Source organism: Thunnus thynnus, chromosome 6, assembly GCF_963924715.1.
Source record: "Thunnus thynnus chromosome 6, fThuThy2.1, whole genome shotgun sequence".
NCBI classification, from domain to species: domain Eukaryota; kingdom Metazoa; phylum Chordata; class Actinopteri; order Scombriformes; family Scombridae; genus Thunnus; species Thunnus thynnus.
In genome coordinates, this window is record NC_089522.1 from 8,788,130 (window position 1) to 8,816,018 (window position 27,889).

At 41.9% G+C, this 27,889-nt stretch overlaps 2 protein-coding genes across 2 annotated transcripts; one reads left to right on the forward strand and one right to left on the reverse strand.

Annotated features, from left to right (window-relative positions):
- Nucleotides 1-280: 280 nt before the first annotated feature.
- tmem240a (transmembrane protein 240a) lies at nucleotides 281-15,043 on the forward strand. Its single transcript, XM_067591541.1, has 4 exons — nucleotides 281-1,286; nucleotides 1,669-1,775; nucleotides 5,610-5,818; nucleotides 14,643-15,043. Exons 1-4 carry the CDS (start codon nucleotides 1,230-1,232, stop codon nucleotides 14,795-14,797), a joined length of 528 nt encoding a protein of 175 aa, XP_067447642.1. The 5' UTR covers nucleotides 281-1,229; the 3' UTR covers nucleotides 14,798-15,043.
- Nucleotides 15,044-16,058: 1,015 nt separating this feature from the next.
- Nucleotides 16,059-26,719, reverse strand: LOC137184139 (uncharacterized). The gene is made up of 16 exons (XM_067591539.1): nucleotides 26,412-26,719; nucleotides 25,310-25,386; nucleotides 25,075-25,176; nucleotides 24,880-24,939; nucleotides 24,716-24,785; nucleotides 23,129-23,294; nucleotides 22,885-22,954; nucleotides 22,586-22,741; nucleotides 21,848-21,904; nucleotides 21,631-21,756; nucleotides 20,886-21,010; nucleotides 20,643-20,694; nucleotides 20,486-20,556; nucleotides 20,211-20,378; nucleotides 19,780-19,888; nucleotides 16,059-19,676 (listed from the first exon to the last, which is right to left on the reverse strand). The coding sequence occupies exons 1-16, from the start codon at nucleotides 26,605-26,607 to the stop codon at nucleotides 17,688-17,690; spliced, it is 3,594 nt and encodes a 1,197-aa protein (XP_067447640.1). The 5' UTR covers nucleotides 26,608-26,719; the 3' UTR covers nucleotides 16,059-17,687.
- Nucleotides 26,720-27,889: the final 1,170 nt, after the last annotated feature.

A 27,889-nucleotide genomic window follows, 5' to 3' on the forward strand; every position in this document is an offset into this window, starting at 1 on the left:
CTCTTAAAATCTAAGACTAACTGGTCACTTTAGGCGGCAAACAAGCGGGATAGTAGGACAAGAAACAGCAAAAATGGCGCAGAATCAGAAACTGAAGCGCTGCAATGCAAGGCGGCGTGTGTGTGTGTGTGTGTGTGTGTGTGTGTGTGTGTGTGTGTGTGTGTGTGTGTGTTAGGGGTGAATGTGTGTGTGTTGAGGGTGAGTGGGGTGCAGGGTGCAGGAATTGCGGGGTAAAAGGGGGTTAAGCCTCTGGAGAAAAAGGAGGTTAAATCATCATGAAGAGTGCCATTCTTGAAGCCCGCTCCAGTGCATCTGCAGGTACCCACTATAAATAATGAGCCTATAGGACTATGCCATAAAGGCAGCTTGCAGTTCTCCCCTCTCATACCGCCCACTATACACACACACACACTCTCTCTCTCCCTCCCTCTCTCTCTCCCTCTCTCTCTCTCTCTCTCACGCACGCGTGCGCACACACTCACGCACACGCTCTTAGAGGTGGGAGTGGATGCTCGTGTAGCTGCTGGAAGCCAGGATGGGATAATCATGCGTGTCTGGCTCCGGGCGTTGATGCAGCTGCCGTTGCTGGATCCGGACTGGACTCGGGGCGCAGGGTGGGTCTAGTTCCCGACCGGAGCTATCTGGACCTCATGTCGATGTTATCAAGCATTCCGAGAAAGACGAGGGCGATGGCCGTGAGAGGAGTTGGTGCAGCTCTGTGAAACGTCCAGGCGAGAGAAATCGACCGTTTTCGCCGATGGAGGAGAAGAATTCACCGGTATTAAAGCGCAGCCCCGGTGTGGAATAACTTGGAACAGGGGAGAAAGGATACCGAGGCACCCGTTAGAGGATATCGAGGAAGCCATTCACTTGTTTTCTGTATGTTTTTTTTAAACTGGGATAGAGAGAGAAACGCACCTGGATCAGTTTTGCATCGATAATTAGGAGAAGACTGCCTCCTTGGAGCGACCGGCAGCCGCATCCGACCGACCGGGGAGGGGGGGATACTTGGATGGCGAGGGCGCAGTGAAGGCTGAGAGAGCGGCTTGCCGTGTGTAGGAGGGGACGGAGGGAGACCGGGCAGTTTGAAGGGACGGGGAGCCAGGAGCGGCGCGGCGGCTCCATGAGCGGCTCCTGCCGGGACAGAGCGCCCAGAGCCCAGCCGGAGCGTCTCCACCGCCGCGGGTAGGACCCCGGGCCAAAGGACGGCGGCCAGTTTGGAAGTTTTGATGCATATGATCACAACCACCATGATTTTTATGATTCTTGGTGCTTCAGTTGTAATGGTAAGACATCTTCACCTCCCTCAGCCACAATATGGTTTTCTAATTTACGAACTGAGGCTAATATTTAATTAAATTATCTCAAATGTGCCATAAATGTATCACATTTCGCGAGAAACTACCTCACAGCAGGCCTATCAATGACATGTGGAAGTAGGTTAGTATAATTACCTGCTGTCATAAATAAATAATCTAAGTCCGTTTTGTGGCAAGAGTCCCTCTCTTAGAATCGGGAGGATCTGCCAAGGCTATTTTCTTCATTTTCTTTTTGATCCTTATTATTGTTATTTATCTTTATAATAATGGAAAGAATCATTCGCTGTCTGTAGGAATAGCCTAGCCTATTGCTTGACATGTCCCAGCTGACTGGCATGGTTCTTTGCAGGCGATAGCCTGTTTAATGGACATGAACGCACTACTGGATCGCTTTCACAACTACATCTTACCGCATCTACGAGGGGAGGACCGCGTCTGTCACTGCAACTGTGGAAGGTAAATGCCATCATCCTCCTACAATATTTGGGATAAACGGGGTGTTTTGTGCTTTTTTTTTTCTACCCGTCAATTCTTAATTGCTGAAGAGGCCTCGAAGATTTGTGTCGGTGGAGCCCCGCAAAGCCAACCTGGTATCAGCCTGTCTGTGCTCTTACATAGCGGCTGGTGTTTCCATACAGCTTTTATTTCGCTTCGATGACACGTTTGGTCGCGGTGTGTTTTTATATCGCCAGCGAGGATTTCGGCTTTGCTGCATATAACCAAGGTGTGTGTCGGAGCCATAAATAGGTAATGAACTGTGAGCAATATAAGGCCGTTCAAAAAACAATCTGAGCATCAAGTGCGCTTTCACACGGGCCTACACGGTGTCGGCGACAATATAAACCTGCTGCTGGGCCAATTATGAACATATGAGTGCTGAAGTGGAGTGGCTAAGGCTTAAGAAGTGCTATGGGGCTGAGGGTACTGGCTGCTCATCAGCCTACCTGCTGGTTGCTGTCACAGTGAGAGCTGGTTTGAAGTGGGGGAAAACAGCACCAGGACACTCATTAATATATTAATTCGGAGTTAATCAGCATTATCATGCATTGTCCATCAACAGTATAAGAATGTGATACAGCAGACTGTAGCAGAGACATAGGGCACACAAATGGGCCTCTGTTTTTTCTGGTCTTAACTATCCACAGTGCCCGAGGGTATGGCAACAGTGTTAGAGCAAGATTTAAAGTAAGAGTCCTTTCATCCAATAGATTCACACCTATAGGACTATTATATTCTGATATTTGGTCCTGGTTGGACCATGTCCTGCAGGTGACCAAACTATACAGCCAGGATTAGTACTTTAAGAAGGGAATGTCACTATTCATGTTGGTGCAAGCTGAACAGATACACATTCAAACAAAACAGCAGTGTATAGTGTGCATGCTGCAGTGAGGGGGTTGATATACTAGCAGCTCATTAGCAGCATTAAGAGGCCAGTGCTACTGTGTTTTTTTAGCCTGTAAATCCAGAAATGGGTCATCATCAGACACTGATAGATTATGCTTGTCAGATAGGGATAAGAGTCAAAGTTTGGAAAGGTCTCTTCCGTGCACTGACAGATGTGAAGTGATATAGACTAATCTAGACACACACGCACAGAAGAAATGGCAGTTTGGAGACAGAATTTTTGATGAGATAATGATTACTGATTGTTTTTAAGTAATATTATAATATTATTTTGACAATTATGTCATCTTTGCTATTGTAAAAGGGCCCTGGTTATGAATGCCAACAGGATTTGTTATAAAATAAAGTAATATCAGCAGCGTTAAGCAGTGATTTCAATATCTATGATGCCAAAAAGTTCCTTTTTCTCCTATGAAGGTATTTGATAATACATAAGCTCTACTCCATACCACTGTACAGTATGCACAGTCAAACCTCTGCCCCTATTGTTAGTTTCCAGGTTACTGTAGGCACAGTGTCTTTCATTGACCTGGAAACACTCCTGAGTGAGAGTCAGTTATCTGTTTTCACATAAACAGCAGAAACTCTGTGGATGAAAAGAGCATCCACGAGGCGTGGAAGTGTCGTGACGCCCACAGCGCTCACCTTATCAGGCTTGAGGACACAGCCAGTGTCATTTTATTTGGCAGCCTCTGTGCTCTGATTTGGATGTAGTTGTAGCTTTTTCCGACGGGCCAAAGCCCGGCCTATAGCTGCCTCTGAGGCAGGGAAGAGATCTAGGAGTGGATTGTGTGTGCTGCTGGGTGCACTCTTCTCATTGTGTGTGTGTCATGCAAAACTGTAATAGTTTTATTTTTTTTCTTCACTAGAAAGGAAGACAGACTCACAATCATTTGCAGGGTGTAGGTGTAGTTAGTTTAAAGGAATACAGGCAGCTTTATTTACTGGCATTTGGGCAAAAGCCTTCTTCAGAGAAAAGAAAAAGACCCGGAAGACAGTTTATCCTCAAAACAATGGTGAATTCAGTGACAAAAAATTATATTTTCAGTGTGTGGCTTATCTTTACGAATAGCTTTTTTTTTGGCATTAATGGACCTCAGTGACTGGATGGCTTGGGACAGTGAGGTCCAATAGTGGGGGCTTGATCCCTCATGTGGCTTTACGTCTTCAGTAAGATACTTAATGTGCTAATCTGCAAGATCTTTTTCTCTCCATATTCAGTACTAAGTGCTGTGGTGTTTGTTTGTGCACTGCACTACCCAGAGATCATCTGTCAATCAACATGCGTGGGTAGATTTTCTGTTAATGAAGTTGAGCTTTTGTCTTTGTCTACAGCAGCTCATGATACTCACTTTTTCCTCAATTAACTCTAATCAAATCAGAAACATTAGTATAACTTCTAGTGTATCATAGGATTTTACATGTCGAAGTCAATTTTCTAGTCAAAGACTTCAGAAAAATACTCAAGTGACACCAAGTGAAACAACAAATATGTAACAGAAAGCCTGAGTTACAGACTCGGGATGTGCAGTTTAGAAAGATGTGGGCATTTACTAAGCTGCAGGAAGAAAATGCTATGATGTTGCATTATAGGAAAGAAGGATCCAGTAGGAGTTTGACCCATACTAGAAGTCTCTTGCACATCTTTTAGGTAGAAGTGAAATACTAAATCGCTGGAGTACTCTTTTATTGTAAAAAAAAGTCCTGCATCAGTCCAAACCTGTTATCAACCCTCTGTAGTGACAGGAATTAAATGATCTCGCAGTGTAATGTCCCAAAGGGTGTGAGTGTACATCGTTCTGTACTCCCTTCCAGCAGTTTAATCTCTCAGCTCCCACTGTGTTCCCTTCCAGTGTTTGTTAGACAACTGCCTGTGTTGTGATTGGAAAAAGCCTTCATCCCCTCGAAGGAGGGCAGGTAATACGAGTATAGGAAGACTTTCAACTGAGGGACGTATCTGTTTTAGAAGACAGAAGTTATTGGAGCAGTGGAGCATCAGCGCTGGGCAATGTGATGAATAAATGTAAATGTAAAGAACTGGATGATTGCTGATCAGTAGTTGCTGTGTGTCTTATCGTGCATGTTCTTCCTGTTAGTTGCAATCACCACAAACATTAGTTTTCTTTAGATTTGCATTCTATCAACGTAACATTTCCATATTTTTCACCACAGTTTTTCTTTCGTCTCCTGTGCGATGTGAAAACCTGTGTAGTAGCAATCAGCCTGTGGATCTGTGGAGAAAACAATTAAAATTCAATTCATATTGAGTTCTTTCATACTTGGAACGAAGTTAAAGGGACTTTCTAGTAAGAATGATTTTAATTCCAAAGTGAGATGAGAAAAAAAAAATTAAGCTTTCTTTTTAATGTAACGCCTATTTTACAGAATAATCACTAGTCACTGTTTTTGTCTTTGCAATGTTTTATTTATCCAGAAAGGTTTTTAATGGGCAGGTATGGCTGTTAGGATATGGGAGAAAATGTTCGTTCCTTTTTTCAGGTCATGAGCTTTTCCTGCAATTTCACCAGCTGGATATCTCTGGATAACCTTAAAAATTTCAACCACAGCTGCCTAAAGTGCAGCCTGGGGACACCCACGGGTGCTGGAGGGGGTTTCCAGCAAAGTGTCCAATAGTGCAATTTGATTAAAAGTTAGAAATCTCTGGACATTATCCAAATTAGAAGAGGTATATATTAAATACTATTCTCACAATTTCCACTATATATATACGATATAACATTAAATCAAAAGTGTCCATGGAAAGTCCTCTTTCCTCTTTGATTTATAAAATTGTGCGTTAATTTAATGATTCTTACAAGGACATAATATTGATTTAGATCTTCTCAGATATATCTAACACTGCCATGTCTGTCCTCCTCCCAGGCATCATGTCCACTATGTAATCCCATATGATGGGGACAATTCATTGGTGGACTCATCAGAGAACTACTTTGTGAGTGACAGTGTGACCAAGCAGGAGATGGACTTGATGCTGGGGCTGCTGCTGGGCTTCTGCATTAGCTGGCTGCTGCTGTGGCTGGACGGAGTCCTACACTGTGCCGTCAGGGCCTGGAGGGCGAGTCGCTACTACGGTAAGCTGGACAATGTCTGCTATTTGGCTGAAGGTGCTGCTGTTGCTGATGCTGCTGCTGCAGAGTGCAGATACAAAACTGAAACATGAGCTCAGCAACCCTAAAACATCAGCAGACTTCATACAAATCTTCCTCTGTTCATTTTGGTTGTGCATACTGAGGTGCGAATGCGCTACTACATGACAGGAAATAACATGTCACAGCATGTTCAAAGGCACAAAAACTTGAATAACCTTAATCTGACCTTAATCTGACAGGGGAAATATCAAAGTATCTATAATTCAAAGCCTGATTTGTGGTGGCAAATCGTATCAACACATTGCTTGTATGCAGAAATGTATGTATCTGTAACCATCCACCATGTATCTGCATGTATAAGCGTCTGCCAGGTTAACAGCAGTTGGTAGAGCTCTGGAAAATGACCTTCCCCCCATTGCTTGGTCCATATTTGGCTCTTCTCGCCTGATTTTTTTTTTTCTCAGTTGACTGCGACCTCTTGGAAAAAAATCACAGCCAAACCTTCCAACTGTGTGATGATTCAGACCTAGGCTATAAGATGAGGTTAAGCTAAATTTAAATTGCTGTCTTCTTTTTTGGGCGGCTTATACTTCAAACGTTATTTCACTAATAATTCTCTTAATTTGTTTTCAGGAAACAGCAGCAGTCATATGCTAATGTAATAAAATCATCATTAAATGTAATTACTATATTCTGAATATATCCAACTCATTACTTATGAGAAAATTATTTAATGAGACAACATAAAATCATACCTTAAATCTCAAAAATAGAGGTGTGATAAAACAAAAGCGATTGTAATCATTATTTTATACAAATTCAGGATATAAAATATGTTAGGAGTGCTTTTATAGAGATAGATCTTTGTGAAAAACTTAATCTGAGTCAACAAAATGATTAAATTTGGCCTTTTTACTGCTCTTGTTTCTTTCACAAACAGCTGATTCATATTAAATTACCTACAGATAGAGTGCTTATTTAAATATATCATTCTTAAATTAATTTTGATGGCATACAGTTGTGTAATTATACGACTATATTGCTCTGACAGGTCTCTCGGTATTAGCCCGTTAGATAAGATGTTGCGTTAGCATTGAAACAAACAGAGAAGTTAATGTCTGACAAAAATAAAACCACTTCTCAGCATGTTCGGTTAAATCTCTTTTCATCACTAGTTTGGATATAATATGAAATGTTAAGTGTTTGATACAATACCTCTGCTTACTATTGCTTATTATTATGCTAAGCTAAACCTTTAATGATCTCACTGGGGACATTGCAACAGCAAAATAGCAAAGCAATCCAGTAAAACAAAATAGAATATTAATAGAAATTTAAATAATTAGGATAATGCAACCAACCAATTAACACTTGGTTAAGTGTTAATTTTTTAAAACTTTAATGGCAAGACAAAAAAACAACAACAGCAACAAAAAAACAGCTTTGCAGGGTGCGAGTTAGCCAAGTAACAAAATGGCAATTCTCTCAAATTACATTCATGACCTTGGCATTCTTGGCTAGATAACTGGCTTTCTGTGATAGCTATAGGCTCGTTATGTTAGCTTCAATTTGGCAGTTGAGCTAAGTGCAAGTGCAAGAATAAACTTTTACATAGTGCTTTACAAAAAAAACCTGACAAAGTGCTCTCCAGTGTAAAAGTAATGATAATATTAACCAATGATTAAAGGGGCACTCCACCGATTTAACACATGATCAGTTTAGATTTGTCAAGTCTGAGAAAATAACCCTAATGACATCATCAGGGTTATTTTTTAGACTTGGGCTTCAGGACTTCAAACTTTTTCCAGAAAACCTGTGTTACAAACTGGGGATGTAGAGTTTGAACGACATTAACCAGGCAGTAAGGGTCTATCCAGTTGCATTATGGGAAATGTAGAATCTGTTATTTTTAGAGCTTGACCCATACTAATTACTGTAAGTCAGGATATCTTTACTTTGACTTTTTAAAACCTTGAAAGTCTCCCACTTTTGTGAAAATGCAAGACTAAATTCCTGGAGTACCAATTTAAACTTAGTAAAATACTATTATACTACAATAAAATTTTGAAAAAAATTAGGGTTATACTGAAGATAAAGGTGAGTTTTGAGTAAGGATTTAAAACAGGGCACTAATTCATGGACATTTACAGCTGGAGGCTCCAGACAGTAAAGATTGGTCTCCCTTGGTGATGAGGAGGGACTTGGGAATCACTAAGGGCTCTGAAAGAGGATCTCAAGCAGCAATCAGACTCACGTGGGGTTAACAAATCACACACAGGAGCAGGAGCCTTACATAAAACCTTAAAATCAATTCTAAAATTGACAAGCAGCCTGTGGAGGGTAACAAGGATTTAGGTAATATGGTCACTCCTCTTAGAGAGTGCAATTAGCCTGGGAGCAGTGCTCTGAATTAACTGTAGTATGTTGATATTTCTCCTGCTAAGACCACTAGTATGTCACAATAATCAAGCCTGGAGGAGATAAAAACATGAATGACCTTCTCTGGGGCTGCAAATAAAAGAAAAAATGTCATCTTAGTGACGTGCTCTAGTTAAATAAAACACACTTACAGTACACCACTTGAACATCTCATGACAGACCTGAAATGTTTTGCTTCTGGCCTCACATTTGTTGACAGCTTACCAAGACTACACATCAGATAATTAATAGTGCTAGTAAGGAGACAGGGAGGAATAATTATTAGGATCTCAGATTCTGAGACTTTCAACTGGAGGAAATTTTTGGACATCTGCTCCTTAATATGAGAAAGACATGATATAATGCAGGATACATTTATGATACAGGGCTATATTGGGCTTTACAGCTGTGTGTCAGCTGCATAACAACGGTATTAAGTCTGTTTCTGTGGATGATAAGCCCCAAGAAGAGTATATAAATAGAGAATAAGCAGGGACCCAAGATAGACCCTTGGGGGACATCAGTAGAGCTTGAGGTCTATAAACCACAGTAGAAAGACCGTTTTATCAGGTATGAAGTAAATCTGTCTAGCACCACATCACTGATGCCAACAATGCTTTTCAGAGAATTGATTCAAATATTGTGGTCCACTGTGTCAATCAAAGGCACCGCTAAGGTCAAGCAGAATTAATACCGGGCTGCAACTAACAACTTCCTGGAGTCTCCACAGTTTGCCCAGCAACCTCATGGTAATAACAAGACACCAGTCATTACGCTTGACCAGGATACCACAATTTGCATTCACAGTGACAGCAAACATGGATTCTGGGCTCTTGCTTGCATCAGAAAGGGGTACACGTGTTATTTAAGCGTTGTTTACAGCAGACATTTTGACTTGCTGGTATTGGTAATTAAATTAACGATGGCTCTGTTCTATTCAAGTGTCCCAGTAACCCATGACAGTGTAACAGTGAAAAAGAATTCAGCCACTATTCACTATGATGCTGTTGGTATATCTGGTATTTAGTTTACTTGTGGCACAGAGCTGTCAATTCAAGTTGGCCCGAACAGCGTGCAGATTTGCATACTAAACTCAAACTGAGGGGAAACTACAACCTACCTGCACAATCCAGCATTGTACCCTCCAGGTTTTGGCGCACACCCAGTGATAAAAGTATAATTTATCCCACAGAACAAAGCAAACAGGAGAGGGAGGCAGATGTCAATCAAACACAGTCTGTACATGCCCACACAGTCCTGAAGAGATGTTTAATCAGCCAAAGTCATTCAAATCACCTGTGCCGCTTTACCATGCGTATGCAGGGCCTTTAACACAAGTAACGACAACACTGCTGCCTCAAGAGCAGCTGTATGCCCCAGAAATGTCTGCGAATGTCATTGAGAACATTATGATTGCACAGTGGTTCAGCAGTTAGCGCTGTCACATCACAGCAAGTCCTGGTGTGAACTTTGGCCCTGTAGCTCTCTGTATGGAGTTACATGTATGCCGTCTGCACGTTTGCATGGATTTCCTGCTCCAGTCCATGTTGTAAAGGCATGCGGTTCAGGTCAATGGAAACTCAATGTGGTCCATAAGTGTCCACAGTAAATGACAATAAACAAAACATGACACAACATAATTTATATCTACTATACCTGGTCTGTAAAATATAGATTGAACAGTTTACAGAAAGGCACGGATGGATAGATTGAACGTCTTAGTGTATAGATGTGTATAATCACATTACACTAAAGATAACAAGAATTAACACATATATGAATATAATATACAGCAGTTACCAAAACTGGTTCAAACCAGGCTCCAGTTTGAGACACCAGAAACTGAGATTGAGAAATGACTTCCCTCCCACCATCTGCCGCGCTGTAGTGAAAGCTATATTCCTCCATACCATGTGTTTAAATCCAACTGAGTGTGACAGTTGCTCCGTAATTTCCTGTCCCTGTCAGCGCTCCCTCTATCTGTTCATTCCTTTTACCGTCCCCCCCTGACAGATGAAGGATGCATGTTACTTGAGTAAAAGAAAAGGGAATGCAGCAGATTTAATGAGACAGAACATGTGGTGTGTAGTTCATCAACATTCATTTGGCTTGTGTGGTTGTGCAGACACAGGCAAAGAAATAAAAGGCTTTCAGTGACTCTAAAGCTAAGCAGCATATTAGACACACGTGTGAAATCATGACATGACAGCATGAAATCCCTCATAGTCTGGTGCTCTGCTGAAGAGACACCGCCAGCAACGCAGAGGAATCATCTCCGTGCACTGGCGAGATGTTCGCTGACGAGCTGGCTATTAGCATCTTGGATTACAGTGTTTTAGTTTCTCACAGTCGTGACTGCTTCACAGACTTATCCACCCAGCAAGGATAAAAATTTAGGGCACAAATGAGTGACATTTCAAGATTTCCACAAATCCTGTAAAAACAGGAATTGCTGGTTGAACATCCTGCTCAGTGTCAGGACAGGTATGTATTATGGAGGTGGCCTGGATCCTCGGTTTTAAGGATAAAACAAAAGTAGGTGATATGTGACCTGGATAGTCTGACCGCCATGGAAAAGCTCCTCAGGCAGGATAGGGAAGCATCAAGCAAGAATAAAAAGATGAACAGTCCTTAAAAGTGATCTGAAGTGAACCCGAAAGTGCACTAATACGGGTTTTTAGGATAGAAAATATCATGTGGTATACATATTTTTTCAGTGTTTAAGCTGAATTGTACGAGCTTGAAGACAGTTGCAGGCGGCTGCTTTGCACATAGACAGTTTTGCAGCAGCGAGTGAGACAATGCTGTTTTTTCCAGTGCGTTAGTACAAGAGTGTAAAATACATCATCGTAAAAAAAACACCCAGAGAGGAGGAAACATCCATATTCATTAGCAGCAGTTATAGAGTGGGGGATATACTGTAGGCTTCTTCTTTTATACTGGGAGGGAATGCCCCTCGCTTCTATGTGTGTGTGTGTGTGTGTGTGTGTGTGTGTGTCTATATGTGTCTGTCGGCTGTGACGTTGATGCTAGGTCACACTCATTTAGCCTTCCTGAGATGAGGAGTGAAGGTGAGGCTGACAGAGTGGGGAAGGGTGTATGGGTGTGCGTGTTGGGAGGTAGGGGGGGGGGGGGGGTTGCAGGATGGAGACTCTGTCACATCCCCACCCCCACTTACACACACACACACACACACACACTCTCTCTCTCCTCCAGAGCTATAAATAGAACGAGAGAGAGCAGCTGGAATGGCAAGTGAGAAACACACACACACACACACACACACACACACACACACACACACACACAGCACATTGAGATGCACATTGATTCCCATTGCTTTTTTTTTCCTCCTAATTCCATCTCTAGCCCCTCCTTCTCCCCTCCCTCCTCACTTATTGAATCTACTCCTGGCCATTTCCTTTACAGTGCTTCCTGCTGCAGCTACTTTTTTTTTTTTTTTCCCTTATCGCTGATGCACTGTGAATATCTGATACCAGAGAGTCTTTTGCAAAGATACCGGGGAAAAAGAAAACACAAAAAAGTATCTCAAAAATGGAGAAAATGATGACTTAGCGTTCAGCATTAACCTCCCCCCACCCTAAAAGAGCATAACAATTGCGTCTTCGCCTCCCATTCTCCACTCGCATTATCATTTCTCCCGACTCCATCTCCATCCTTTTATTCAAATGAGAGAAACCTGTCTTCGTTGCCCCTTTTCCTTTGGATACCCTTCAGAGCAGTCCTTGTGGACAGCATACCCATTCACAGCTATAAATAACTCACTCTCTCTCCCTCCTCACCTCCTCTCCACCCAACACCTCCCCCCCTCCAACTCCACCACCACCACCACCACCACCACCGCCACCCCTACCACCCCTCCTCTCGCTCATCCTCTAGCAGGGCCATTTGCTACTGGGTTTGCTGTCTGGGGCTCTCCCCTCCTTCTCTCCTCTTGTCTCTGTGGACCTCACTCCGCCTCGCCGGCTCCGGTTTATAACCTGACAAGCACAAATGTCTGCTCCGCCATTCCCCTCTTCACGTTACCCCTCACATTCATGAAATCCCACTTTGTTTCCAGTCAGTCGCTGATTTTTTTTAATTTTTTTTTTTTTTTTTTGGCCTCTAAAAAGCCTCTGCATTCTGTACGTAAAGAACGGTAGGCGCAAGACAGAGAGACGCATCTGACAGGTGAGCACATCTTTAAAAATCACCTGTAAAATCCTTTTGACCGTAGAGAAAGAACGCCAGGGCATGTGCAGCAGTCCAGACACAAATGTGAAGAATGAAGGGCAACGCCGTGGTGCACTTGAACAGATTGGTGCCCTTTTCCATTCTCATCCAATATTTCAACGTTCCAATCTTTTACCTGGTCTCTGTCACTCTGCCCTCGCTGTAAAAAAAAAAAAACTCACCCCTACTTCCCAGAATTAAAAGTTGTTACAGCTGTGATGAAGCTGGTGGCTAAAAGACATATTAAACACCAGCTTTTTCCAGTCTGAGGTCTGTGTGGAGCTCATAACTCACTTTTATGCAGCGCACCAGGGAGTACAAAAACCTTAATGCAGCTGATTCTGGGTCATTTTTTTGGCTTAACTGGCCCATCTTTGAACATACTAAATGTTGTATGGAAGATATGATTTTAAGATACAGAGCCTGCATTTTTTAAATATACCCTTTTTTGGAGATTTCCTTTAAAAATCTGACAATCTGAAAATGAAATTAAAAATATATTTTGCTCAAATTGTTTTCTTGTCAGGGTAGCAAAGCAGCATTTAGACCATTTCAACTCTCAGTCGTCATAATGAAAGAAATGCATCAGATCAGAGATGGACAAAATGACAAGTCAATATCCTTTTTTTTTATATATATAGAAAGCCATGGCCACCATTCATACATATTACAGGAGAAACTGAGTGACAGAGGCACTTGGACTCATTCACATTTTAACGAAAAGGACAGTTCACAGCTCAGAAATGTGGTCTCTGTGTTGCTGGTTGTTGATGTGTCTCGTCTGCCTCTAACTGGATTTAGAGGCAGAAAACCAGGGCTAAGTCGGATTTTACACTATTGTGTGTCTTGATCTCATGAGTGTGTCTTCAAAAGCCTTTTTTTTCCCAGTTTCTCTTTGCTCATATCTGCACAGCTACACAAGCTAAACAATGTTGGTTAACAAGCTCACATATACTGTTACTACACTATTATACTGTTGTTTAGTGGGAGTAGAGTAGGGGAGCAGATAATGTTGTGATATATTGTGATTACAATAAAATACTGATACTTTGGCATCGGTGTCGCATCACTTTCTGTTACATTAATGATGTTTCATTCTTTTCCATTTGACCTCAGAAAGGTTCTGCTTTCTGGCAGCTTCATCTTCTTCCAGTTTATTACAGTTTGTCATTGAAATATTGGCTTGTTTTCATGTTTTTCAAATGCTCAAACTTGGGGTGTCGCCATGACCTAGTTGTCTCAAGCACATGCCATTTAATCGTAACGCCCCAGCCACCCTCCCTTTCTCTCCCAATGTGTCCTCTCTGTCTCTACTGTCAATTGTCAAATGAAAGCAAAATGTCAAAAAATTTAACATTTTTAGACACTGTTCAGGGCTGTAGCTACTCAGCGTGCTGGATCATCCTGCAGAGTATATGGCTTTATACATTATAATCAATCAATTTATTTATGTGATGTGGTTTAAAGAAAACTCCCACCAGATGATTATTTTCGGATTAATAAGGATTAATATATAATAATGTAACTTACATCACATATATTATACAGTACATCAGCAGCTGTATGCTTTCTAGGCTTCTATGCAATTTCTTTGTAACATTTACATAAAAAATAAGACATTATGTCATTTTTTAATACATGTGTTGAAAAGATAAAGTACTATAACCAGAAGACTACTAGTTTGTAATTTTTAAATGAACTAGGCAAAAAAATCTTACTCGTCAAAGCTGCAAGCAGGACTCATAACCTCAGTATTTCTAAAATCCCTGCACACTCTTTCCTCTCAAATGTCTATAAAACTATGAACCTGAGAGCACTTTATAACGCAGTAAATACGTACACTGTAGGTTTGATTCCTGCTTAGTAGTAAAAAGAAAAAAGGGGTTGGGTGTTGGGACTACATTTTCCTCTTCAGGCTCATGGATATTGTGATTATTTCTTGTGATATATTACATATGTGACTTTGATAGTATCCAGTTCTGATTTACCCTGTGAAATCTGCTTTGAGGGATCAGATCTGAGTTTTGCATTAGAACAAATTCAAAATACCAACTTCCAGTTCTTCAGTGTATACATAATACATGCTAACGCTAAGGCTTGATGCTAACACTTGCCTCCCTTGACTGCCCCATTGCCTCTCTTCTCCTCTCTCCAGACACCCCGTCCTGGTCATGGCTGCCCCAGTTCTGCAACCTTCGAGACCTCCGTCGCCGGGCCCAGCTCAGACAGCTGGAAGACTCCAGTGGCAACATGGTCCACATCAAGCAGAAGCTCTACCACAACGGCCACCCCAGTCCCCGCCACCTCTGACTCTAAAAAACAAAACAAAACAAAAAAAAAACTAGACCCCGCCCCTTCTCAAATCTCTTTACTCCTCCCTTCCAAAACCCCTCACTCCCCTTCCCAAACTGCCCCATGGCCAATTGTTGCCTCAGAGACCCTGGAAAACTGCCCTCCCACTGTTCATAACATGGCCCCCTTAAAACCCCATGACAGGACTTTCTTATGTCAAAACCCGGCCCCTGTCAGCACTAAAAAAAAAAAAAAAACCCCAAATGAAGCAAGATGACGATTATTTGTTGCCACTGAAATCTTGTCTTATGTCCATGTCCACCATTGTGGGAGGAGGAAGAAAAAAAAAAAGACATTTTTAAGGGTGTTTTTTCTGTATAGAGACATTTTCTGTGTTCATTGTTAAACTTGGCATGCTCTTTTAGAACAGGGTAAGATGTGGGCAGTGTATGGAACGGGGCGGCAAGACGGGTGTCATGATATTTTTTTTCTCTATCGGGTGGGAGCGGGACTTTGTTGGTGTGGGAGGGGGCGAATGATACTGGTGGGTGGGTGGGTTTTTGTGATGGTTAGATTGCTGCTTCTGTAAATAGTTATAAATACGGGCAAGTGGGATTTAACAGTCTTTAAAAGGGGGTGCGTGGGGGGATTTTTGTGTGAGTCGTTTATCAATAGAAAACCTAATGATGGACCGTGTGGGTAAAGATTATAGGAATGGAACAGAAAGACGAGTCCGTTTGAAAACTGGATGTGAAACCATGTGATTTCTGCTAAAAACACAGATTAATTAGCTTTGTTACTTAGTGAATTAACTGAATGTATTAATTTTTCCTGTAAATATGTGAGGGGGAGGGGAGCGGACGTGGTTGTGGTCGGGGTTCTCTTTGCTATATTATCGTTCGTTAGAAGACACAGGAGGAGAAATAAATGCCAGCCAAGATGAGTCAGTTCAATACACACACCCCTCCATCTTCCCCACGAATGTGCTCAACAGCACAGTTCAATTTTCTTTATCCAATTCCCTCTCACTTATCAGGAGCAACCAGCCTATCAGCAGAGGGAACCCTCACCCAGCCCCCCCCCTCGCCCTCTCTGTCCAGACATTGCTGTTGTGAGGATGAAATGTCTGTTTTATTAAAAGTGCCATTGAAGCACAACAGTGACCTCTGATGTTTGATTGTGTCATTCCAATCATATGAGCGAAGCTGAGAACACATTCTCATAGTGAGAGGTTATTTCAGAGCAGAAACAACAGACAGATTATACAGAGAGGTCATGCTGACAACTTCAGTTCGGTTTATTATAATTCAAATAGAAATTTCATAAGCACTGACTAACAACACTTCTGAAATGACTAACAATGCCAATGACATCCTTATGCAACTGAGAAAAGCCCTCCGCTATTATCCAGTGGTACATTATGACAAGTTTCACAGGCAGCATTTGGCTGTTCTTTAGCAAATACATGTTTACCTCTTCAATCTGAATGGACAGTCACAAATATTTTCCACCACAAGTATTCACATTGTCATTTTGAAGACAGAGCTAAAAATAGCAACTATTATTTTTATTGATTAATCTCTACAGTATTTTTTAATTCACTGTTTAATCTACCAAATGTCACAAAACCGAAAAACAAAGTCCATTATGTCTTTTTTTTTTTTGTCCAGCCAACAGCCCAAAAGTCAAAGACATTTGAGAAGCTGAAACTAGTGAATGTTTGGCAATTTTTGTTTGAAAAATGACTTTAAAACAATTCACTGATCACCAAAATTGTTGATTAATTTCCACTCAATTCTGTTGATTAATTGATTGGTTGGTTAATCATTTCAGCATGAATATAAACTTTTTTAGTGTTGGTGCATTTTTGTGTGTGTGTGTGTGTTTTTTATTCTGCACATGTGCGAGAAAGATCACAGAGTCTAAAGCACAGTGTTTGAAAAACACCTGTATGGCTCACAGTAGTAGACAGGTTCACAATTTTTCATGTTTGTCCTAAAACAACAGTCAGGAGCCCAAATGAACATTGGCACATGTTTTCTTGCTATAATTATTCCTCCTGTTCATACTGGCCATTAAGAGATCGCTTCATAGTGAACTTTCAAGTCAATATCTTTCAAAGTTACTCGTTTCAGTGCCAGATTCCCTCTTTTTGTTATGATCCTTGCATTGCAACTGAACAGGAAAACACTGTCCATTGAGACACAAAGAGGGAATTATTTTTTACTAAAAAGACTATTTGAGAAACTCAGATGAATGAAGCCTCATATTAGCTTCCAATAAACTTTTAAATGCATTTTTGCTCAAAATGAGGACTGTGGATTTTGTCCCCCCATCTTTTACATTGTAAGTGCATTCAGAGGAGATCTTAGTATGAACAGGAGGAATGATTACAGCGAGCAAAACCTGTTTCAATGTTCATATGGGACCATTGTTTTAAGACAAACTTGAAAAACTGTGAACGTACCCTTTAACCAGCAGGACCCACTGTCACACCATGGAAGGTGAAAATAATATTTGTCAAGGGCAGGTCTCAACTGCACTGGTCTTGCTAAGAAGAGCCAGGGAAGAAATGTTCTTAATGAACATTTTGCAGACGTGTAATTGAACTCTTGCCATAACCGCTCAGCAAACATGCGAGAATGTCAATTTCAGATGGTCCATTTGGTGGATGTGTCCATACATCCCTTTACTCAGACTTCTGCAAACCTACGAGCGTTAATCAAACTGTTAGCCTAATCTTGGCTTTCCCGGGCATTGGGTTACAACGGTATTGATAGAAGAGCAGACAGAATTCAGGGTAAATGATTCAGACTTCTCCCTTTGAAAACATGAGGAATAAGGCTCAGGTGTTGGATTGATTTACAATCTTGATTTACAATTACATCTCATCAAATATCCCAAGTTATCATTTTGTTGGAGTAGAGTCGGCTTGAGGTTTGTCAGTGCCATCTGCACTCTGTTTTTTCTCAGGCTTCTCAGTTTGACTGGGTTCAGCTTCTGTGGTACTGGGAGGCTTCTCAATTTGACTGGTTTCAGCTTCTGTAGTGCTGGGAGGCCTCTCAGTTTGACTGGGTTCAGCCGACTGCTTGGCGGTTGGACTGTCAAGAGTCTCGGACTGTCCTGACACAACAGTCTCTGTATCAACCTTGGTTTTTATGTCGGGAACAGCTGCTGAGTCCTTTTCATCAGGGACTTCAGTTACTCCAGTCTCTACCTCCTCTGCAACCTCTGTTGTTTTGGCTGTAGCCTCCTTGGCAGCAACCTCAGTGGTCTCTGGCAGTTTCACATCTTCTGTAGCTACAGTGTCAGACTCCTTGGTTGGTAGGACTTCTGCTTCCTTGGAAACCTCTGCAGCGGTGACCTCAGCCTCCATGGAAGCAGTCTCTGTAGATAATGGCTCTTTGACAATCTCTGTAGCCAGAGTCTCCACAGTACAGTCTGCAGCCGCAGTCTGAGCCTCTTTGGCTACCTCTGAAGGTACAGCTTCAGTTTCCAGTGCAAACTCTGGTTGGGTTACTTTAGTCAGTATGACTTCTGCTTCCTTGGAAACCTCTGCTGGGATAACCTCATCTTCCTTGGCAGCAGCCTCTGTAATTGAAGGGTCTTTCGCTGTTGCCAAAGTCTCAGCCTCTGCGGTAAACTCTGTAGCAGTATTCTGAGGCTCCTTGAGTTCTTCTGAGGCTGTGGATTCAGTTTCCACTGCAAACTCTGATGGGGTGACTTCTGCTTCCTTGGTAGTAGTCTCGGCAACCTCTGCAGCCATAATGTCAGACTCCTTCACCACCGCTGTCACTTCCACTTCAACCTCTTTAGTAATTTGTGATGTTTCAGGCTCAGTTTCTACTGCAACCTCATTTGCGACCTTGCCAACCTCACTTTCCATCACTTCAACGTCCTTGATGACTGCTGCCTCCATCTCCTCTGCGATGGTTGCTACAGCATCAGTCACCTTGGCCACATCTGTTGCAATTACTTCAGCCTCTTTCACAATGTTTGCCACAGACTCAGTCACTTGAGCTACATTGTTTGCAATGTCCTCTGCCACTTTCATAGCATCAGTTGATTGCTCCTCAGCAGTCTTCGTAGCTTCAATTTCTACACCATCAACAGATGTGGCTGCTGACTCAGACTGCTGAACAACAGTCTCCTGGGAGAGTCCAGCTACGGTAGCCTCTGGCTCCTGGACTACCTCAGAGACAACAGAGTCTAATTCCTTCTCCTGAGCCACAGCAGAGACTGTCATTTCCAAGGGTGCCGCAATATCCTTTTCCTCCATGGCTACTTCTGTAGTCAGGGTCTCTTGCGCAGCAACATCAGTGCTTGATTCTTCTTTACTCAGAGAAGCAGTTTCTTGGACAGTGGAAGCTGGTGTACCCTCAGCCTCTTTAACCTCAGTGACTATGTCCTTTATCTCAGGTACAACAGTGTCTGTAGCTGCAGCTGTACCTAAAACCTCCTCAGTCAGATCCTTAATGGCCTCAACCTCCTGCACTGACGGCACAGCAGTAGCTACCTCAACAACGGTTTCAGCAGTTGGCGCAGCAACAACTTCACTTTCTTTGACCAAAGTGGCTGCATCCTTGAGGATAACATCTGCCTCCACTTCAGAGGGTAAAGGGGCTGCTTCTGCCTGGGCAGCGCTGCTCACAACCTCAAGCAGTGGAAGGATTTGTTGTGCGGATGTATCTTCAGCTTGTGCAAGAGTTGCGGCTTCCTGGCCTGCGATTCTTGAAGCCATTTCCTTAGGGAGGAGAACACCGACCTTGCCAACCCCCTCACCTGCTTCCGTCAGCAGCCAGTCCATTTTCTGTGCATGCTGCTTGATGGCATCATCAACTCTTGAGTCAATCATCATCTCGGTCAAAACTCCATCTTCAGAAGAGTATGCTGCAGCCTTGCAAAAAAAAAAACCAACAACAACAAAGGAAATAAAAGTTTGGCTTTGGATTTGTTTCTAAGCTGATTCATATTTTGCATCAACAGGCTTTTCTTCTTACCTGCCAGGCCACACCAAGTTTGGAGATTTCACGACCAGACATGCCCTCTGCTCGCATTGCAATGTCTGAACACTTCTGGCCGTAGTCGAACTGAGCCAACTTCAACCTCCTGTTGAGGTAAAGAACAACAAATGAGCCTTGAGCTTCAACTTGTTCCTATCATTGATCTTACATACATTATTGGTTTCATCTAACCAATACACTCAGCTGCAACAGCTTCCGCACTACTTCCTGAGAACTTAAACACCATTTTATGAAAAGCCATAAGTAAGACTCAGACAGCACTTTGGTTTCAGGACTGAATACATTATACACACCATTATGCAACTTGAGCTAGCGAGGCGACCTCTAGGGATCAACGCTTTCCTCTGTGGTAGTAAATCACCTCTGCTGTACAGCAGCAGTAACTGAAATACAGTAAGTGTACTCACTGTCTCCCTGTAGTGGCAGGACCCAGGACAAATTTGTCGAAATACAGGCGCACCAATCTCTCTCTCTCCTCCTGCTCCGGTAACGCAAAGTTCACAATCTCATCAATACGGTCATTAATGGCCCAGTCGAACTGTTCTGGCTGGTTACTAGCAAGCACCAGCATGAACCTGAGAAGAGAAAATATGACTACTTAGACCGGGTCAGTGACCTTTTCAGTCATGACGGCGACCTTTTCATGTCCAGCCATGCACAGTTAATACTGTAAGATACTAACTTGTTGCTCTGCTCCCCAGTGCGGTAGAGGAAGGCATTGAGGGTGGCTCTGAGGTCCTCACTGATTTTCTCCTGCAATGCAAAAATCATGACTTGTGAATATTTGATTAAAACAGAGGGCATCATCATCATGCATATGACACTGCAGCTGAACTCACTGTGGCTCGCTTACGCAGGAATGCATCTGCTTCATCTACAAACAGCAAGAGGCTGCAGAGGATCAGAGAACATCAAAGAGAATGAGCTTAATAACCGCCATTTTCTTTAAGGCTTTTAATGAAATTAGCCAGTCAGATATCAGCAGATATATATGTAACAAATATACCCTTCTTGACTTTTCACTTTTATACATTATTTGTGCTGATTCATTCAGTGTTGATGGAACTAATTAAATGGCCTACCCTCGCCTGCTGGTGCTTGCCCAGTCAAACACCTTGTGCATGGCGGTAACTCCATCCCTCCCCATGGGAGCCACGTCCCCACCTGTCATGATGGCATAGTCCATCCCTGAATGGAGAGCCAGTTTCTGAAAGGCAATGGAAAGAGCTTTGTTCAGAAAGGGCCAGATGGGCAAAAAAGAAAACGATGCTATGCAAAACCATCTTAAAAATATTAAATAATAAATTAAAGATATGGAAAATATACTGTTATACAGCTGGAAAAGAATTGAAATTTATCAAAAGCTTTTTGTACATAAAGATTTTAAAGATCCGTAAGGTTGTGTAGTGAAATGTTTCATTATCAGTCATTGCTCTGGTATTTTCTGTGTTCAGCAATCATTGCTCATGCTAACAACCTGGTTCTTACAAACCAGTAAAATAAGATGATTTCAGTCATGTGGGAGGAGATTTTTGCCAGAAAATACCTACCAGACTCTGAGTATTAGGTAAAAAAATGTGAAGGTTTTTGTGAATTCACTATAACAAGTGCAATCAATAGTGCAGAAAATATTAGAAAAACAAAAGTGCACACAAAAAATTGTGAATTATGACTTGGACAAAAAAAAACAACAACACAAAAATACAATGCCGGCCGGGGCCCTTTGGTGCATATCACACCTCTCTCTCTCTCATCCCGTTTCATGTCTGTATCTATACTGTGATTTGTTCAATAAAAGCACTGGGCAGATTAGTGACTCAGCCACACCTTGGCAAAAAGTGTTTTTCCAGTCCCAGGGGGTCCATACATCAGGATGTTTCTGTACAGGCCTTTGTTCTGCCGCGTGTTTCGAGTAGCAATGGCAATGTCCCTCACACGCTCCTCCAAAGCTGGCTGTGTGATTCAGAGCACAATGACAGCATTCAGCATTTCAAGTCATAAAACGACTACATAAATATCGAATGCAACAGATATCAATACTCACACTGAGCACTACGCCCTCCAACGCATCCTGAGGTCTGCTTCTCAGACGTTTGGTTGTCTAAAATATTTGGTTAACAGAATATACAGCAGGTTATTGTAACAGGAGGGAATTGCATGCCAACTTGTTTTACTGATCACCACAAATCATTTAAAACAGTTACAACTATCACAGGAGTTATATTTGATATCTGAGTGCTTATAAATTTAAGACTAACTAAATTATAGTTTTATTATCTACTCATAACATACTGTACAGAGAGGCTTCATCATTCAAAGTACATCATTCTTGTCTATCATACAGATTTTGGGGTAAAAATGTGTAAAAATAACCAAAGCAGCGATGAAAATAACTACTCGAAACGTTCAGCGCTCATCCACGCCTTATAATTTTGGTGTATGAGGAATAAAATTAATGTATTCATTCATTTTACACACTTGGTATAACTGATAGCATTTCTGAAGTTTTCACTATTCTCATGTTACGTTCTAAAGCTCTCCTAAATTCAGCCCATTTGGCAGGATTAGCGGGACATGCTGCAGATGATAAATGAGTAAACAAATCCACTTAAACTATTTCTTGTCAGAAAATACAGTTGATGCACTACCAGGTGTTAGACTGATGTTGAAAACCTCAATTAAAAACAGGACTCAGTGGTTCTTATAACCAACAAAATAATGAAATAATACGTATGTACATCTAGAGCTACATCTAGCCTTATATATTTGGATGCAGTTTGACCTTGATTGGGTGTTTGATGGCCTCTGCAACAGTAATCCTGGAGGTCTCTCGGACCAGTGAGGGTTTGCCCAGGCGAGCCTCTATGTAGCGCCCAGCCACCGCTGTAGCATTCCTGGCAGAATACACTCCTGCAGCCAGCAGGGTTAACCCAGCGACCTGTGGGGCGGAAAAAAAAACAAACACACACACGTTTTAAACACACAGTATATCAAACATGAGGACCGCTGCTTCCCACAATCCTCTGCGGTCCTCCTGTGGTGAAAGTGTGACAAAGCGTGACAGGTCTGACATGGATTTACCGTGGCTGTGAGTTTGTCCCAGTCAGAGACGAAGGCCCTGAATCCCTCCCCAAACACCGTTCCCGCCGTCCTGCCAGGAACAAAACCCAATTATCACACTGACTGCCTCCACTGTGGCAGCCACAGTCACTGCTGCACCCTGGGATTTTTGTCTAACAGCTAATGACAGCCGAGGAAGATACTGGAAGATAACATGCCAGTTACCCTGAGGATTAAGGAAAGTGGAAAGTCATTTTGTCCTCACCTTATAGATTCAAGGACAGTTTGTCGGTGCTCAGCAGCTTTCAGGCGGATCTGTTCCCTGATCAGGTCTGCGTTTTCCCTCTCCACCTGCGCGCGGGCTTTGGCCTCCGCTTCAACGCGAAGCAGGTCATTTTTGTGTCTCAGCTCCATTTCATGTTCGATGGTAGCTGGGGGGGAGACGCAGACATTAATAACTACATGCTTAAGATTACTTCTGACAGGGCTGAGCATCTGACCTACTTTAAATCAATTATTATAACACAAAGTGAAAACTAGATTGAACTGATTAAAAGTTTCTTTGCACTTACAAGCTCTTCTAATATGGAAACCAATGCATTTGACTATGAAGTGGCCACTAAGTAAGGTATGATTTACCTGTGACACAGCTCACAGCGGCCTGTAACTGACTAGTCACATTTTCCTGATAATGGCATTTTTAACTTGTGATATACATTTTTTCTATAGAAGTGCAAACTCACTACTGAATTATTGATAATGTTGTGACTGCTTTAATTGAGCCTGTTCTTCATTTATCATCTCATATTCTGTCTCTGTCATTTAATTCTTTTTTATTGCTGTACAAGATGCTGCAATGACAGTCAACATACAATAACTAAAAAAATGAATAGCATTGATAATAACAGCAGAATTCATTTATTTTTTTGCCACTTAGGGGCAGCAGAACATGCTGTAAACACAAAACTGGACTTAATATCATCTTATAAAGTTGTTTTGGTGAACATACAACCAAACAGGTGCCTGTTTACACCTGCAGTGGACATGGAGCAACATTCATTTGGAGTTGTGTTTCTCTGGTTTGGTCTCTACCAACTCCTGAGGCATCTATCTGGCTCTTTAGCTGCTAAATGCTCCTCTGTGTTCACCAGCCAGTTGCTAACTTGTTTGCTGTTTAGTGCTGGCAGGTAGCGTGCGGGATATGAGAGCAGCTGGCTGCTGCAGTGTCGGGTGATCATTTTCTGTGCGTTTGTCATTACGTGTGACCTCTTCCACGGTACACACAGTCATGTGACCCATCGTTAATGTAAGAACATTGATTAGAAAAGCTTTAAATTAATATTCTCTTCATAAACAATCTATGAAATCAATCAAAACAATAAGAACATAGCTCTTTTTGTTTTGATGATTATGATTATATGTACCCCCCCCCCTCCCACCACCACCACCACCACTATTTATTTGTTTACATTTTTGGTTGTTTGTTTTATATTCCTTTTTGAATTAAGACAAAAAGAGGAGTAGCCTGGCTAATGAGAGCACAGACACAATGCAATTGCCTAGTGAAGAGACAATTTATCATGATGCTAAAAAATAGAATATTAACATTTTGTGAGTCTTATATCCAAAGGGTGTGGTGCACAGGCCATACAGAGACTGTAGAGAGCCACAAATCTCACAGCAACTCATGTAATCTGAGTCACTGGTCAACACCCTCATTGACCCCTGCAGATATATTACAGTAATTCTTTGCTATGAAGCAGCACAAATCCTACTTATTGCACTTTTAAGTGGGATAATAAAAGAGTTTTTATATGACATCATCAAGGGTGCATTTGGTTTTATCATCTACCTTTCCTCATGGCCTCTTGCTTTATCACTGAGTCCTCTTGCTTGCGAAGGTTCTCCTCGTTGAGGAATTGCTGTGGATAAAAAAAAAAAAAACAACAACACACCATGAACTCTGCATTCAGGTACAGCTGATATTTATTACAAGTGTCCATTCAAAAGGATTACCTGTTGCCTGAGTTGATCATCATACCTCTGCCTGGCAAGTTTGTCTTGATATTGTGCCCTCTAGAGGTGATACAACAAACAGTCAGTCTAAAACATACTGCATACTACTTTTTGGTGAAAACTTCACACACACGTTTATTTTTGTCATGTTTTACTGTAAGAAAAGGATCAATGTGTTCAGTGTGGTTTCCGTACTGCCTGGTTTTGCTTTGTCTCCTCTCCAAGTGTTTTCCGTCTCTCATCCTCCTGGATGCGGATCTGTTCACCCTTCAGCTGCTCCAAAGCCGCCTCGTACTCCTGTTGGGGAGGATAGTGTTGTGTTTACTGACATCAGGGTTATCCTATCACTTCTTCTAAACGCAGTATCAGTTCATCACAGAATTAGGATATGCCTGACTCTGACGATGAACCCCCCTCCACAAACACCTACTTTCACTTTACTCTGATGTTCCAGCTGTACAGTCTGCTCCTGCATACGAGCCAGTGCCAACGCATCTTTGGCATGTCCTGTTGAAAGATAAAAATAAAAAAAAACACTAAAAAAACAATAGCTGCACTTTTCTGTATAATATACTTAAAACAGCCACAACAAGATGATGCAGAAGGGAGTCTGTTTGTAGAAAGCACATGCTGCAATTTCAAGGTGAATACAGTGACCATCGTTAAAAACAGGTATGTACTGTGGTGGGTAAAAATACCCCATGTAGTAAACAGCCCTAAACATGTTCATGTGCACACAGTGACATGCGGGGACTGATGTGAGGAACAGGTGAAGAGCTGAGCTCGCAGGGACACTTTGTTCTCTTTGCTCACTGACACGCCCACCAAAACTATCCCAACTTTGCTGCAGACTGTGGAGGTCAATTAATCCACTTGTGGCGAAGTAACAATTACATAAACCTATCAGATCCTGCATACACACAGAACCATGATCTAATGTGTCGTTAATCTGTAGCGAGTGAATGCAGCATTGTAAATAATCCCCCCGCCAAATTGGAAGAAGAAAAAAACTGCACCAAACTCCATTTAAAAACACCCGAAAAATACACAAACCGCAGAACTCCTTTAGACTTCAGACTTAGTTTTCTGATAAAATACATCACATTCAGGAAGGTCATATATTATTGTAGTCTGCTCAAATTGATTTATTTTGTTTATTTGTTCTTGTCAGTCCCTGGCCTTGTGTTTGATGGAGGTAAACCAGTTATAAAAGTTGAAATGTTAATATTGTGAAGGTCACTCTGACATGTAATATGTGCCGAATTAAAGTATTACACCTGACAGATTAGCAGTGATCTGATGACATGATATTCAAGGTGTATGTTTTGCAAATTACACGATTAACTTTAATCCTGACATTTTGTATGGACTTCGGCGTGAAGCGCTCTCATCCGAAAAGAACACAACGTGCCAGTTTTTCATGGGAAAGTTTGTCCAGTTCAGTAGGGAAAATGTTGAACTTTAAAAAATAGCACATGTACGATGAAAGAAAGTAAGATGTTTATTTTTAATCTGGGGTCATTTATACGCACGTGATTTGTCGAGTTCCTTTGCAGCTTTTGCAGCTCTCTCAAGTCCAGTCGGGTCAAAGTTACTCCACTTATCTCCGGGTTTGTCTCCCCCCGAACCTCCCGGTGTTCCCCCGGACCCTTCAGCGGGAGCAGCCCCAGTCTGATCCTCCACCGGCGGCGACCCGGAGCCCTTCCCCCAGCCGAAGAGCCACGACATGCTGCTTCAGTAGTGTCCAAGCTGCAGGTTGCAATGTGTCTTTCACTACAACTGACTGATCTCCACGGTGCTTCTCCGGACCATGCTTGATGGGACGCTGCTGAAGTCAGCTTCCGATTCGTAGTTTCCGATTCGGCGATGCCAAAAAGGGAGACTCCACTGCTTTTTTTCCATGTCCAAACCACATTAGACTAAGTCCTGATCAAAAACCACTATATTTAGACTTGTCAAATCTGGACTAGATTATCACAGAGAAGCCAGAGATTCTTTAAGACCCAGTTTCAGATTTGTGAAACCTTTATTCTATTTGTGAAAATGCCAAAAAGGAGATTTCACTGCTTTTTTCACATCTAGACCACATCAGACATGATACACAGTGTGGCAAATGACCAGGCTACTGTGCAGGTCTACAGTATAAACTCTTTGGATAATGGGGTAATGAGGATTATGTCTGCAGGCAGGTGTCTGCAGGTCAGGTGACTGGCACTAACAGTGAGGACAGGTGGTGGGCAGGAGAAGAAGAGCAGGGTCTGGAGTGATGGTAGATGTTAGTGGACAGATAAAAGAGATGAAATAAATGATTTCTTAATCAAATGTTGATAAATGTGAAAAAGAATTGACAGAAGGTTTTTCATAAACATGTCTTCATATACAGATCAAATGAAGAACAAGCACACTAATGGCTGAATTACTTCTAACACAGACTGCTGTAAAGGCTTTTTTGCAAAAGTGAGGAAAGTAACACTGGCAGAAGCCGTGAGAGAGGTTGAGTGTGAGTAAATTAACCAGTTGACCGATGTATGAAGATGTTTTGATTGTTTTACAAAAGGTAAAAATAATTAATTTCAAAATAAATTTTCTACTTGAAGTGAGAAAGACGAGATCTTCAACCAACAAAAGCCATGTTGTGGCGACACTGTAAATCACTGTTTTTCACGTTTTCACAAATAGAATAAAGGTTTTTACAAATCTGAAATGGTGTGTTAAAGAGTCTCTGGCTTCTCTGGGATAAACTAGTCCAGATTGGACCAATATAGTGGTTTTTGATCTGGATCTGGTCTGGAGCAGAAAAAATAGTGAAATCGCCCTTTTTTTTGGCATTGACGAATCGGAGGCTGACTTCAGCGTCGTCTTGTTGGATCAGAGTCAAGTTTACCAAAAGATGAAAGGAAAACTTCCGTTAAAAACGTTCAAAATAAAACAATTATTGTGCAACTCATTTATATAAAGTGACGTCATGGGAGGGGAGGCTGTGGTGGATAAATTATAGATGCCCCATCTG

Excerpts from the sequence above, each read along its gene's own strand:
- tmem240a (XM_067591541.1), top strand. The coding sequence starts at position 1,230 with ATGCATATGATCACAACCACCATGATTTTTATGATTCTTGGTGCTTCA. Across the intron at positions 1,287-1,668 it reads TTGGTGCTTCAGTTGTAATG|GCGATAGCCTGTTTAATGGA; the intron begins GTAAGACATCTT and ends GGTTCTTTGCAG. Across the intron at positions 1,776-5,609 it reads TGTCACTGCAACTGTGGAAG|GCATCATGTCCACTATGTAA; the intron begins GTAAATGCCATC and ends TCCTCCTCCCAG.
- LOC137184139 (XM_067591539.1), bottom strand. The coding sequence starts at position 26,607 with ATGTCGTGGCTCTTCGGCTGGGGGAAGGGCTCCGGGTCGCCGCCGGTG. Across the intron at positions 24,940-25,074 it reads AGACAAAGCAAAACCAGGCA|AGGGCACAATATCAAGACAA; the intron begins GTACGGAAACCA and ends TATCACCTCTAG. Across the intron at positions 19,889-20,210 it reads CCTGCCACTACAGGGAGACA|GAGGTTGAAGTTGGCTCAGT; the intron begins GTGAGTACACTT and ends TTACCTCAACAG.